The sequence below is a fragment of the Lonchura striata genome, chromosome Z (assembly GCF_046129695.1).
Source record: "Lonchura striata isolate bLonStr1 chromosome Z, bLonStr1.mat, whole genome shotgun sequence".
In the NCBI taxonomy this organism is placed as follows: Eukaryota; Metazoa; Chordata; class Aves; order Passeriformes; family Estrildidae; genus Lonchura; species Lonchura striata.
Window position 1 is genome coordinate 79,755,760 of NC_134642.1, and position 15,226 is coordinate 79,770,985.

Sequence of the window (15,226 nt, forward strand, 5' to 3'; positions counted from 1 at the left end):
CTTTTCAACCTAAATGATTCTGTGATTCTGAGCTAAAGGATCATTAAACCCACAGGGTATGGCCTCCCACTCCTAAGGGGAAGGAAGATTCATAAATGCTCATGGTTGAAAGGAACAACAAAAGTTAGAGGGTCAGCAAATAATCAGAAAGTTTTATTAGTAAATTACATACTCAGCATGGAAGCTGGCATTTTCGTCCTTGACCGGCTATGTAAGTACAAGGCAATAGGTTTTAGATAAAGAAGTAGTGTGAAAGGCAAGACAGAGAAGAAGAGGTGAGCTAAAGAGAAGAAGAGAGAAAGAAAAATAAGAGCTCAGTGCTCCTGGTTCCAACACTGATCCAGCTGCAGGGATGTCAGTCCTGGTGTCAGAATCCATCCAGCTGCAGGGATGTCAGTCCTGGTTCCAGCACTGATCCAGCTGCAGGGATGTCAGTCCTGGTGTCAGAATCCATCCAGCTGCAGGGATGTCAGTCCTGGTTCCAGCACTGATCCAGCTGCAGGGATGTCAGTCCTGGTGTCAGAATCCATCCAGCTGCAGGGATGTCAGTCCTGGTTCCAGCACTGATCCAGCTGCAGGGATGTCAGTCCTGGTTCCAGCACTGATCCAGCTGCAGGGATGTCAGTCCTGGTTCCAGACTGATCCAGCTGCAGGGATGTCAGTCCTGGTTCCAGACTGATCCAGCTGCAGGGATGTCAGTCCTGGTGTCAGAATCGACCCAGCTGCATCCATCCAGCCAACAGGATATCCTGTGGGATTGGGGGACACTTTCTGTGGCCTGACTTCCCCGTCCTGAAGTGTTTCTCACTTTCTACTCAATCAGTTATCATGGGCAGTCTGTTCTTTGGGCCTGGTTATGGAAATAAGGCAGAGGGCTTTGGGGATCTTGGGTGCTCTGCGTTCCTCTCCACAACCCATGCCCCACTTTTTGGCCTCCTCCCTGCGCCTGCCGTGTGCAGTGCTGCGCTCATCTCCAGGGCCGATAAGAAGGAGTTTTTCCCCGGAAGAACACGCTGCCCGAGGTCGGCACAGACTCCTCATCGCCGGCTCCTCCTCACGGACTCCCGGAGGGGCCCGGCCGGCCGCGGAGCCGGCGCGCGGACTGCGCAGGCGCGGGGCGGCGGGGCCGCTCCGCCGCGCCGCCAGGGGGCGCCGCACGCCCCGCCCCGGGCCGGGCAAGCGGAGCGCCGCCATTGGCCAGCGGCGCCGGCCCCGCCCGCCGCGGTCACGCGCGCGGCCTCACCGCGGCCGGAAGTGCCGACGGGCGGCGGGGCCGGGCGCGCTGCCGGCGGAGCGGCCCGAGCGCGGCGCCTCCCGCTCCTCTCCCGCTCCCCGCCGGGCTCCCTCAGCCACCCCCGCCATGCACCCGCGCCGCCCCGACGGCTTCGACGGCCTCGGCTACCGTGGGGTCGGCCGCGACGAACTGGGCCCCGGCTCCAGGCCCTTCGGCAGCGGCTCGGAGCCGGGCTCCTGGGTGACCAGCCCGCCCGACATCCCCGGCAGCCGCAACCTGCACTGGGGTGAGAAGACGCCGCCGTACGGGGCTGGGACCCCGCTGGGCGGCGCGGGCCCCAACGAGGAGGCCAACCTCGGGGCGGGCGGCCCCGGTGCCGGTAAGGGAGGGCCCGGCCCGGGCTAGCCCGGGGCCGGCCGGTGCCGCGGAGCCCCGCTGCCGCCGCGGAGCCCCGCTGCCGCCGCGGAGCCCCGCTGCCGCCGCGGAGCCCCGCTGCCGCCGCGGAGCCCCGCTGCCGCCGCGGGCGCTGAGCGCCGGGCGAGGGCGGGCGGGCCTGAGCTGCGCCGCCCGGGCTGCCGGTGCTGAGGCGCAGGGAAGAAGAAGGCGGAGTGCTCTGCTGAACACCCGCTGCCTGTTGCGCTCCAGCGCTGTGCAGCTCCGCTCCAGTGGGGTCCGAGAGTGCCAGAACGCGCCCCGCAGCTTCCCGTTAAGCAGTGTGCAGTCAGCTCGCTCCTCATTGCCCGTGTAGATAATCTCCTGCAGAAACACCCCGCCTTCTTCAAGGGCAGGAAGTGCTTTTGGCTCTTGGAGTGCTGCGTTATTGTGGTGGTGGTGTTGCGGACTGCGTGGCTTCTGTCGGGTTTAAAACATGAGCTGCTGACGTAAACTTTCCCCCTCCACGCGTGATAGCGAGGGAACTGTGGGATTTGTAGGATTTAAGGAAGCAACTGAGTACAAGGCTTTTTCGGTAATTGCTGGAAAATTGAGTGTAAGCCTTCATACATAAAGTCATTTTAGATCTTAACAAAGTTGAGGTGAATTAAGGAAAACTTGCTCTCTCTAGGGTACTGTATGTTGTTTTCTTTAAATAAAAGGAGCAGGTTGTAGACACTTGAGTATCAAAAAATCTCTGAAATAGTAATTTACCTGAAATCGAATTATATTAGTAGGCAAGTCTTTCTTTTCTGAGCTGTAGTGCAGTATCTTTATTTAGGTCTTACAAAGAGTACTGCCTTTAGCTGGACTCCGTCCATGCATGCACTGGTTGAAGCACTATTAAGTATCCTTGCATAGCTGGACACTGCATTTTTTCCGCCGTCTGCATGTGGAAGGTGTGTTCATTCTGCACTTTGGAGCACTGATAAGGAGTTGCTGTAATCACTGAATCCAGCAGCTGCATGTGGTATCTTACCATTTTTAGGAGGGCTGCCACATTTGTGTGGAGCACCACTGAAGTTACTGACTTCATCCATGCCTTCAGACTGCATGCACAATGAAGCTTGTAGGCTAAGCATTGACTTTAAAATGCCTTTACTGTTCTGATGCTCATCTTAAAATCCCTTCTGATAATTCCCAATGTGCAAATGTCTGCTTGCAGGCAACAGAGAGTTGAATTAATTACTTCTGTAATTCTCCAATTTGGAGAATTCAGATTTTTGCAAAGGACTGGAGGTAAACAACTGGCTTGAAAATTTGCTTTGTGTTGATGTTTGTTACTTCATCTGTGGCTTTTTGTGTAACTTCGCACAAGATTTTGCCTTTTATACTGTTTTAACAGTATTTTCACCTCAATTACCTAGATTTATGTTTCAGAATTACTGCAAACTCATGCGTACTAAATCTTTCAGTAATTGGTTTGAATTGGTAAATACTCTCTGTTTTACTGTTCGTTTTCTCTCTTCTTTTTTTGCTGTAAGAAAAGCATAATTTTATATATAAGAGCATGTACAAACTCAAATGCAGTCCAAAGTGCACATGTTCCTAGGGGAATATTTTTTTATATCTTCTGTTGCTCAACTGCCATAAATATTGTAATTTAGTGCTTGTAATTTTTTGATGCAAGTACAGGATAAAACTAGTTTTTCAGATCCCGTGCATGACATTTTCTCTGTTTTGTGATTATCGCTGCCGTATCATCTGGTTTTGTTTCGGATTTTTTTCTTGTTTTTCAGAACAGTTGAACAGATTTGCTGGCTTTGGTATTGGCCTTGCAAGGTAAGAGATGTGTTCAGTGACAAAGGGGTTGTAAAACTCATACTTATAAACCCTACATACACTTCTGTGTTGTGTTTTTATTCCAATAGCCATAAGCAGTTGAAATGTATTTTGAAACCTAATACCCCCCATTTAGGTTTCTGTTTTCTTTAACTGTTGCCAAAAATATATGAATGGAAGAAACAGAATGCCCTGTCCGAGTAATCTAAAATTAACACCAGAAAACTTCTTTGACATGTGCAACTTTTGTTAATATTTCTGGGTGATACAAATGTTTCCTAAGAAAGTGAAAATGTCTTCAAGTATATTACCAAAGTATCCTCAGACCATAATGTTCATCTAATCAAGTGGCCTGAAGGCCAGTTCATTCTTTATGATGATGACCCTGATTATTGATAGTATTTTTGAAAAAGTGATGGATTATAAGATGCTGATGCCCAAGGAAAGTTTTTCCTCTTGGTACAGAGGAACTATTAGATCAATAGTTACAAAACTGCAGTATTTTTCTGTGCCACTTGTTTATTGGGAGTTCAGAAACCTACCACAGATGATTCTGTAGCTTGGGGTGTTTGTAAAAATCCTGGATGTTCTTTTCTAATCCATGTCCCAGGTTTGAACAATATACAGGTAAGTACTCTGATCACTCAGGCATTTTGAGCTGAAATTAATAGTCTATCTGAATGTCTGCAACCAGGAATTCTGCTTTGGAAGTGTGAACTTTCCTGTGAAGTTTTGATTCAAATATGACTTCTGCCAATGGCTGGAGAATTGGTTTGGGTCAGTAGTGTTTTCGGTGAAAAGGTGGTCAGCTACTAGTACCACTCCTCTGCCCTCCTAAGAGGAGTCTTGATTAATAATACAGGATGCAGAATTAACATAAAACTGGGAACTAAACCTCTCATAATTGTAGCTGTGGTTTGTTTTGCACCGTGATACTCTGAGGAGGGCGAAATTAAGAAATTTAGTATATTTTTTGCTTATAAAAATAAGTGCATATTACATATATATGGGGCTTTTTCACAGTAAATGTATATGTCAGATTTTATGTAACTTGTTCCTTGGGAGGCTGTTGGGTAACCATCAAAAACATGGCCTATTAGTTCACTAGAAAATGTGTTGCTTCTCCAAATACTGATCTGCTGCTGTTAGAGACAATTAACAAGTCTTTTCTAAGGAATTTTTGTGCATTAAATACAATTTTCCTTTAAAGCCTATTTACAGAAAATGTGTTGGCACATCCTTGCATTGTTCTACGTCGTCAATGTCAGGTATGTCTTTTATATTACCTATTCCAGTCAAAGCTCCTGTGTACTGCCATACCTCTGTATGAAAGTACATATTATGGGAAACTTTGCAATTTTTAGGAGGTCTCTGGTACATTAACAAATTTTTACTTGTAGAATACTTGTTTTCTGTTCTGCAGTTTATTTTATTTGGAAAAGTCTTGCTCATTTTTGTTTGGGCAGTGGAAAGCAAATTACAGCAAGTGTTTTGGGATCTGCAGAGCAACTTTCACATCCCTGTTTGCAAGCAGGGTGATTTGTTTCATAGGTTCTGATTTATGTATGGTTTCTTTAAACTTTCAGCATATGAATAATTTAAAGGGCTGCCCTTTTTCCTAGATTTCAGTGAGAACTTACTCATATTTGTAGCTGATCTTTACAGATATCAATTCTTTGAAATGCCTTTATACTTCAGAGTTGTAGCATCTACAAGTGTATTTCTAATACTATTTATTTTTTTAACAGGTTAACTATCATGCACGGAATTATCATCTCACACCATTTACTGTTGTCAATATCATGTACTGCATCAATAAGACACAGGTTAGTGTTTGGTGCCAGGCTGTATCTAGGCACTGAGGGTTCCTACAGCATGTATGTACATTGAAATCTCTGATTGTTTATGTAGGTGGTGTTGGAAAGCACGGCTGTTATGAGGGTTTGTTTTTATGGCTACAGAAATGTGTCAAGAAGATCAAGTAAATAATTTTTTTTTTTTCAGAAGTGCAGTACTTAGTGGGGAAAGATTTGTGGATGTTAGAAAGCAAAAAGTCCTTGGATTTTTTTTTTTCATTAGGTTTCTAAAAGATCATTAAATCATTATGTGGATGAAATTATTGTTGTCCTTCCAAAGGTTGTACTTCCAGTTCTGCAGGGGAATGGCAATCCATAAACTCAGATCAGAAGGCAGGAAGCAAGTCTTAATTCTGAATATATTACGGATGTACTTTTGACATCTCAAGCTCATTTTGTCCATAAAAAATGGTGTTAAGTTTATAATATAGAGTATTAACAGTTTGGGAGCCTCCAAAGTTATTGACAGATCTTTGAAATTATTGAAAAACAAAAACTTCTTCATTGATTAAAAAATAATCTGTTACCCAAGTTTAATTACGAATTTCAACAGTAGAATTGTAGACCTGTGTGATATTAATTTACTGAATTTTTTAAATATTAAGTTGAAAATATTTATCTTGGATATTTCAACATGCAGGGTCCAAGAGCTCTCTGGAAAGGAATGGGCAGCACTTTCATTGTTCAGGGCATAACCCTGGGAACAGAAGGCATCATCAGTGAATTTACACCTTTGCCAAGGTATTGCATGTTTTTTTTTACCAATTCTAGCAAATCAATATGTTGTTGATTTTTTTTTTTTTTCAAAGTATTAGTAAGGCTTTTTGAAAAATACTACTTTATGAGAACAACCAGACATTAAATAGGTATTTCCAAACACAGTGTGGTTGTCTTGGAAAAGACAGCCTTATAATCCATAAATACTGAGGGACTTTTTCTGAGAACTTTATTTGTTTGTGTCTGCTTACCTGTCTGACATAAAAATGCTGTGGCAAATTAGTCTTTGGTATTCAACTCTGTAATAAAAAAAAAAAAAAAATCATTGTTTTCTTCTTTTATTTAGGTTATATTGCAAATACCATACCTAAGGTATAAACTCCTGGTCTTACCAATCTAAATAGAGAAAACTTGCACAGCTAATGAGCTAGCCCTGACATTTTGTTGGATAGTTGCACTGTGCTTGGTACTCCTAGGGAGAGCAGAATGGCCTGCATTAGCAAATGGAAAGATGTGGTAGATGGGTGTCCATGTAACTGGCAGCTTTATCTTCTGCCTGCCTTGACCAAGAGCTATATGTACCTTGTTCAGTATTCTCATAAAAAAGATGTTACCACTAAATAACTGACTTGATTTAAAGAGATACTCATCATTCTACATCACTGTGTCAAACTTCTGCTACAGAAGTTTAGTAATTTTTTACTAAAAGTATTCAGGGCCATGGAAACTACCAGGTTTTAAAAAGAAGAAATGTGGTTAGGATTAATCCAATACTGTTCTGATACATGTATCCATATTAATAAAAGTAGACATTTGCAAGTTCAAAAGCATTTACAAAAGTATTTCATATTTAAATTGTATAGAGTGTGTATTTAAGGGTTTTGGTCAACTTTGTTGCATAGGTAATTGAAATTTCCAGGCATGTGCTTTCCTCCAAGTGTGTTTTAGATACAGATCCTAGGGTATGCTTAAGTTCATGAGATGTGATGTAGTGTTTATATCTTCATTGTTCTGAATTTTCACAAATGTGAGCAATGTTTTTCTACTTGTGGGCCAGTTCAGCAGTTTGGAAAGTAAGCTGGTTCTTCTGCCAAAATAATCAAGGCTTTCTGCTGGAACCAGCTAATTTCTTCCTCTGTGGTACTCCCATCTTTGTGGAAACACAATGTGTGAACAGTCAAGAAATTAACTGGACTGTGAAAGTGATCTGGCTAAAATGGTTTTCTCATACATGCACCACCCTACAGCAGTTTTCTACTCAATGCTCTCTTCTTTTTAATGGTGGCTTGCATGTTTGGGTGGTCACAGGGAGGAGAAGGTTATTGCTTGTAGCAACAGTGCTGACAAATCTGATTTGAAAGTATTTAACTGCATTATCAGGCTCCAAAGATCACAGAGAAGTGAAATGTGAATTCTAATTCTATGTTATAGTTACATGAAAGAAAGCTCCCTGTTTAGGAGAGGAGCCCGGAAATGAGTGTGAGCATTTTGTACTAGATAAATTTCGTACGTAATTGTTCTTGCACTGCAGGGACAGTAATGCCTTGTGGATTGACAGATTAGGTTTTCACACATTAGTTTTTGACTGGTTTAATTTTCCACATCATTTAAGTATTATGGGTAAGTGGATGTGATCCAAGTATATAATGAAGTATATAATGGTGAAAATGATCTTCTAGTCCTGTTCAGTGATTGACCTGTGCATTTAAAATGTGATAGCTAGTAACAACACACAATTCTTCAGAAAGTAAAATATTGCGTTTTTTGGATTAGAGTTATTTTAACTACAAGCAGTGTCTGTGATTCCTGGACAGCACTTGAAGCTGAAAACTTTATAGATTATTATTAAAAATGCAAAGACTAGTATGCCCAGCACTTCAGACAAGTATCTGTACCTCAGAGTACTGACCGTATGCATTGTCATTACGTGTGGTATTTGAATGGTATCCTGAACTAGGTGGGTTTACATTTTCTGTTGAGTGGAATGTAAACATTTGCTGTTTGTATTTTGAAGTGTGTAACTAGAAATTCTACTTCAAGGAAATATTTTTTAATATCACCTTTATGTTAACTGCACAGGCTTTCTTCTTTTTTATCAGAATATGCTAAGGACTGGTCACAGGACAAAAAGCTTCAGTTACGTCTGTATGAAATTACTGTGCAACTTCTGGCCTGACCTCTTCTACTTGATTTTTTCTTATCTGACTGTGCCAGAATATGATTTCTCTTTTCTGGAAAGAAACAACAACAGGGTAGATGCATACTAAATAACAGAAGATCACAACCAAATCAAAATTAAATAAAAATTATTTATTGATAAAGGAAAAGTATGAAGACTTCAAAGTATTCCAGTTATTCCTGCAAATTGTTTTAAGTGCTTATACATAAGGTTGCTGAATTAATGCAGAACTGATTAAAGTCAGTTGCTGTGAGAGCTGCAAACATTTTATTAATTTATAACTGAAACCTTTTTTGACAGAGCATCTGACAGGCCTGAAAAACTACTAGAAGTTAAGCATGATTTACTAGATGTTTTGCTGTGTCTTTACAATATGGGAAATACTTGAAGCCAAATAGTAGAACACCAATATGAAAACTGGCTGTTGACACCCATGGAAGAATTGTTTGAGAATTGCGTGTGGATGATTTTTCATATTGTGTTAAATACTTCTCTTTTTAGAGAGCTTTCACATAAATGGAACCTCAAGCAGATAGGTGGTCACCTTTTACTCAAAGGGTAAGTATAGCATGTGTCTTATGTCTTATTATCTAAGCATAATAAACTACCAAATGGACATAAGTTTAGTCTGGTACTACGTTTTCTTGACAAGATGCTAACTACTTTTCAAATGCTGATTTTTTTGAACAATCTTGATTACATGAACCAGTTTCACAGGTTTTCTCATACTAGATCCCTGTGTCTATGGAGCTAAGTTAAAAGATTATACTATTTTAGACCTTAATCGGTCTGGTCACATGGAAATAGAATTTAAGTAAACTTTTGACTGAAGCTTATCTCAACTTGTTGACATACATTTTAGTAATTGAGTTAGGTTTTGTTAATTTTCTCTCAGGAATAATTTGGTAGACAGCTTTGTCAATTTACAGGTGCTTGTTTGGCTGAAATTCTAGTATTGACATTAATTCTTACATTGTTTTTAATTTCTACAGGTTAACACATGTGATAGCAATGCCTTTTTATTCTGCGAGCCTGATTGAAACTGTACAGGTAACTTACATACATTTGGAATGTTGAAAAATCAACTGTTACTCTCTATAGATTAGATTATGTGGAGAGGTGAATCTTTGAATTCAGGTTTATGTTACAGTAGTTGCATTTGTTTTGCTTGAGGCTGTGTGACTTAGCTGACATGGGTGAAATGAGGGGTATATTAATGTACTGTCTTAACTCTAAATCTAGAATCTAAATCTAGAAAGGACATTTAATGTAGATAGTTGGAATATATTGTATATGAAATGGGGACATGCAGATAAAACATAACGTTTTTCTCATGTAAGATTTTTAAACTTTGCCTTCCTAGGCATGTTGTTACAGTGACATCTGTCCCCTACAACAACTGTAATTTTTTTTTCCAATAGTTCAATGGAGATTTTAAATAAATACTCAATTCTACCCTCTCAGGATTATTTTCATTCAATCAGCTTTCTACCTTTTTACTTTTAATCTTCATCTAGTTCTTCCTTAGCCACAAAAATTAAAATCTGGACCTGTCACTTAGAATACATCTTAGCTTGTTCTGTAACTGTGCAGGGTAGCCCATAGCACTGTGTTGCAGACTGCCTGTCAGCGAGGTGTTGCATCTCTTTCTGGAGGAAGGCAAGGGTTAGCTCTGCAGAAATGGTCCAGGGTAATTCTCTCAGACCTCTGTGTATAATGACTTGCTCTTAGATGCATTACAGAGTCTCTGTGCAGCTAATGGAGCTCTTTCTGTGGAGTGAGCTCTCATATGGAGGGTGCAGGATAGTCACTCTTGTGTCTCTGAGTCAGCAAAATAATAATTTTCACTCGAAGCATGGGCAAGTTGTAAGTACTATCAATTCTGGTTTGCTGGTGTATGTCTCCAAAATGTGCTTTTTCTGAGGAGAAGGCTGTCTTCTGCAGTTTTGTAGTTTCAGCACATACTTTAGAGGCAGGGATTCTATAAGGGGCAGGATTCTGCTGTGGGCAGACAATCCAAGCTGAAATGAGCCAGAAGGTACTAGGACAGCTGTTCTCTCTGAACTGGCTGGATTTACAGGACAAGTGAGATTAAAGATCTGTGCAGGGACAGTCATAGAAAGACTCCCAACAGCAAACTCACTTCCTCTGAAGATACTCTGCATTTTAGAAACCTTCTTTCTTCATGGGATCTCTGGTTTGGGGAATATTTGAGAGACTTAGCTGGTGTTATAATGGGAACCTGGCTGGAACTCAAATTCTTAATTGCTGGGAAATGGCTCTACCCTAAGCATGCCATAATTTTGGAACTAGAAGCAGTGGTGGAACACTGTTAATGTTTCTGGAGTTCATAGCAGGACACAGAATGGAATGTTATATCTTACTACTTGTATTTTTTGCATTACCAGTGTTGTTGGACATGGGTAAATTTTTTACCAGTAAAAGAGAACATGATTTAGAATCTGTCTTCTGTTTATAAAATAATTATAAAGTTTGTTTGCTAGAAAGCAACTTAATAGGAAAATAATTAAAAAGAAAAAACAAAAAAGCATCTCTCTCGGCCTTTTGGGTAGGTGATCGTCTCTGTAATGGATTGGTTATGAAAATTCCACTGAGATCTGAGGATTTTAAGATTAGTAACTTCAGCTGTATGCAAGTATTTTAGTGAAGAAGTGCAAGTTTGTCCGTGTGTGTATATATGGTGTATGGAATATGTCCTTGAGTTCCTGAAAACATCATCATAAGTCTATTAGAAACACAGCAGAGGTAATGATAGCATTTGCAAAGATTTTTATACTGTACTAATCAGTGCAGGGGAGCACTTGGCTTGCCAGGTTTGCGTTACATTCCTGTGCTGCAAGAAGACAATGACCAGTGACAAACAAAAAAAGTTGAAGATGTTTGGATTTCCTACTAGCCAATTTATATTGACTTTGACTGTCTTAATTCTGATAAACCATGCTGCTCAACAGTATCTGTTTGGCACTTACCCAAGTAAATTCACTTCATCAAAATAGCTGTAAATGGTGGGAATTTGTTGCCCTCACATTTGTTATTTTGTCATTAGCATCTCAAACCTCATGGTTTGGCATGTTAGGCCAAAGCAGGAGTGGTTTTGAAGTGCAGTGACTGTACTGATGTGGAGCAGAAGAGGAGTCAGTAGGGGTTGTTTTGCTTAACTTGTAGTTTAAGTCAGCAACAACATTATGTTCTCAGGCATTTAAATTAGTTTCTCTCTCACACAGAAAAAAACATGAAGGCTCTGCAGGCTGTTTAATATTTCCTCAAAATACTGACGAATATTCTGGTGGTTTATTCTAGTGTGAGGTTAGGACATAGACCACATTGACTCAGAGACTTGGACATTTAGGAGAACACTAAAATCTTGAATTTGGATGCAAACCACATGATAAAACACTGGAGTATAACCATTCATGGAGAAATAATGTTTTTAGCTTAATCCTACACTCACAGGTGGATTGTAACTGAATAAATAATTACTACAGGATTTTTATTTTCAGCACATGAATAGAATAATTATCTCTTCACTAAGAGACAGCATGGGTAAAGAATACTACTTTAGATGCATATAATGCCATGATAATATTCACAACTGAACGTATTAAATTCATGTCAAAAATGACCTTTCAACACTACTTATGGAAGTCTTTACTATATAAATTCAAGTTCAAAGGTAATACTCATAGTCTTTAAAGTAAAGACATTTTGAATTAAATAAGTACTTCCTGGCATTTTTCTCCAGATGTAGTAATTTTAAGTTCCTGACTGTTTTGCATTCTGATACTTTCAGCAGTAGGCTGACAACCGCATTTCTTTGGTAGAAACACAGATAACTGCAACATACATTAAAAAACCCTCACCTCTTTAAGATGGGTTCATTCTTTAAAAAGGTTAACTGAGTGCTGTAAAGAGTGTTATAACAAGGGACTTTTATTTGTACAGCTGTGTAGACATAATAGCATGCAACTGTTTAACTCTTTTAAAAAGATCAGCAGTGAAGTGTCAGAGTGGATGTCAGGATGATTTTGAAGTGCTCAGCACGAGTTGTAACTCCTTCTTTGTACTTGTAGAGTGAAATCATTCGAGACAATCCTGGTATCCTGGACTGTGTGAAAGAAGGAATTGGCAGAGTTGTAGGCTTGGGAGTACCCCATAGCAAGCGTCTCCTTCCTCTGATGGTCCTGACTTTTCCCACTGCTCTACACGGAGTTCTTCACTACATCATCAGTTCCATCGTCCAGAAGCTTGTCTTGTTTTTTTTGAAAAGGGATAATTCCCACAGCCTTCCATCTGAGAGCTCCACTTCTGTGCAGAGCATGCTGGATGCGTATTTTCCAGAACTTATTGCTAGCTTTGCTGCTAGCCTTTGTGCTGATGTCATGCTTTACCCACTGGAAACAGTTTTGCACCGCCTTCATATTCAAGGGACACGCACAATAATTGACAATACAGACCTTGGCTATGAAGTGCTTCCAATCAATACTCAGTATGAGGGAATGAAAGACTGCATAAATACTATAAAACGTGAAGAAGGAATGCAAGGTTTTTATAAAGGATTTGGAGCTGTTATAGTACAGTATACCTTGCATGTGGCAGTTTTACAGCTTACCAAAATTATTTACTCAACACTGCTTCAAAATGTTTCCTAATCTGTCCAGGTCTGAATCTAGCACATTGGACATGATTGACTTGCTAACCTAGTATTGTTTAAATGGCTTAGAAAATGAACTTTGGGGAATCCACTCTGTGGATTCTCCTTACACTGTAGAACAACTTGTATTAAAAATGGGGATATGGTTTCCAAAGTGTAATTAAAAAAGGACTGTTTAAAAATTACAGACACAAATTGAATATGTCATATGCAGTCATACAAAGGGGATCAGATTTCACATATGATTGCATTGAGGATTTGCTTTTCCTCTTACCAGTTCACTGACATAAGGAATGGATATTAATTAAGTATCTGTTTTATGAGCATCACATCTGATATTTAATATGGACTGTTAGCCAGTTGAAAGGAATTTATTTTCTTAAGTTATAATGACTTGCAGTTAGGAGACTGATGGCTTTACTGGTCTTTTAAAAATGTTTCCAACTTACTGCTAATGGAACTGAGAGTAAAACAGCAACTGTAAAAGTGACTTAAGTAGACTTAAGTGTTACCATTTACAGGTATATAGAGGACATGTTTTGCTGTAGTGTGGCAGAAGATGACGAATGGGATTCTCTTGCTTTGTATGAAAACAATGAAAAATGGGTGTGGGACAAAGCTGCACAGAATGCAAATTTGGGTGTCTTGCAGTTTGTTTGCAAGGCTTACAATAACTGTGTGAATAAAGGAAAATAGAAACTGATGTGTGCATGTGTAAGTGCCATTTTTAGTTGACTTTCCACTGACAGCTTCAGGGTTTAGTTTTACTCTTATGAGGATATAATAATCATACAAATCTGTGAATGTAGTAGTGTAGTGGTGTTCAAAGTGTACAGAAAGCCAAAGAAAACAATTGGCTGTTCATAGAGATTTTATTTTGATATATTGGACGGGTGTGTATAAAATTGTCTCCTTAACTATTTAGCACTGATGTCTGTAATTTTAAATCTCTGATAGTTTAAATACTTTGTGGAGCAGAGCTGTGTGTTTATGTGCAAGGGAACCACTGAAATAATTTTTGTCCTCTCCCCTTTCATTCTCAGCCTGAAAATGATTTTTAATAATTCTAAATAACCTAGTCTTTGGTTTCATCAGTAAATATGGAGGCTGGAAGATGGTTCTTACAAATAAAACAATCATGTGGAAAGTTACTTTTAAGTTATGAGAGGCTGCTGCTTATTTCACATTCATGTGGCAAGTCTGTTTTTGTGAATGTTGTAAACTGATCTGCATCTTAATCATTAGTCATTGTGTAGTTACCACTTATGGAAAGTAGTAATGGTAAAATAATATAAAGATGTTGCTCTTTGTCAGTTTTGACTTACTTTATTATTAATCTAACTTTCATGTATTTTAAATGCCTAAGTGTTGAAATGGAAAGTATGGTAAACTTGGAAACTGGTTTATTTTGAAATACTGCTGATTGCAATTTTAGTGTATAGTGTATGAAATAAAATGAGAATTCACTTTAAGTACTATAAAATAATTCACCAAAGAGGCATGTAAAGGAATCCTGTTTTATGTGTTATGTCTTACTGTACAGATTCCAGAGTGGCATTTTCAAGTTCCTCAACTTTCATAAATGCAAGAACATGATGAATTAAACTACATGCAAGAGCTTGGGTAAAAATTCCTGGGTTGGTTTCATGAAAAATTTGTGTGAGTATTAAGATGGCCATGCCAGAGAATCATCCAGACTGGAAGGAACCTCAGCCAGTCATGCAGTCCAAATTCCTGCTCAAGCAAGGTCTTGTTCATGCCCTTGTCCAATCAAGTTTTTAATACATGAAACTGGCCTTTTCAAATGTATTAAATTGAGCTGTAGCCACCAATTTTATCGTAATTGCCTTGAAGCAATAACTAAGTGTATCTTACAGTCCAGCACTTCCAGATGTATCTGTAAAATTGGCCAGTCCTGTTTTTCTAGGAATAAAATCCTAGGGCTTTTTCCCTTGTGCAATAGAGGACTTGCCTTTATATATTCTTCGAGGGAGTTCCCAAGAGTGACACTAGAGATTGCTATAATCCTTTATTGTGTCAAATACTTGCTTTCATTACTGACAGTTTTACACTTGTAGTCTAGGTTCTCAGATTTGTAAGCAGGGTGAGAAAGAATGCTGTCAGTGTAGAGCAACTGTTCTGTGGTGGAAAAAACCTTTTGCTTAGGACTATAATTTTTTGGTTCTCTTTCCAGTAGTTAGAATGAACATGTTTTGATTTTTCATGTATACTTTTTTTATCTTCCAAAACACTTAATACACTTTGTCTGGAGTTGCCAAGGTTCTGCCCATGCAAAAATGTAAATTAGTATAGGCTGAAAAAGCAATTTTAACCTTTTTAATCATAAGTGTTTC

General features: G+C 39.7%; 1 protein-coding gene across 2 annotated transcripts; it reads left to right on the forward strand.

Moving 5' to 3' along the window:
* Nucleotides 1–1,298: 1,298 nt before the first annotated feature.
* SLC25A46 (solute carrier family 25 member 46) lies at nt 1,299–14,383 on the forward strand. 2 transcript variants are annotated; one of them, XM_021524783.3, is made up of 8 exons: nt 1,299–1,613; nt 3,406–3,448; nt 4,659–4,716; nt 5,197–5,274; nt 5,945–6,045; nt 8,702–8,758; nt 9,193–9,250; nt 12,292–14,383. In XM_021524783.3, the coding sequence occupies exons 1-8, from the start codon at nt 1,361–1,363 to the stop codon at nt 12,868–12,870; spliced, it is 1,227 nt and encodes a 408-aa protein (XP_021380458.1). In that variant the 5' UTR covers nt 1,299–1,360; the 3' UTR covers nt 12,871–14,383. The 2 variants fall into 2 exon arrangements, with proteins under 2 accessions (XP_021380458.1, XP_021380459.1); XM_021524784.3 differs by having other exon boundaries at nt 1,300–1,520.
* Nucleotides 14,384–15,226: the final 843 nt, after the last annotated feature.

Coding starts and splice junctions, on each gene's coding strand:
- SLC25A46 (XM_021524783.3), top strand. CDS start 1,361: ATGCACCCGCGCCGCCCCGACGGCTTCGACGGCCTCGGCTACCGTGGG. Junction 3,449..4,658: donor TTTGGTATTGGCCTTGCAAG/GTAAGAGATGTG, acceptor TTTCCTTTAAAG/CCTATTTACAGAAAATGTGT. Junction 9,251..12,291: donor GCCTGATTGAAACTGTACAG/GTAACTTACATA, acceptor TTGTACTTGTAG/AGTGAAATCATTCGAGACAA.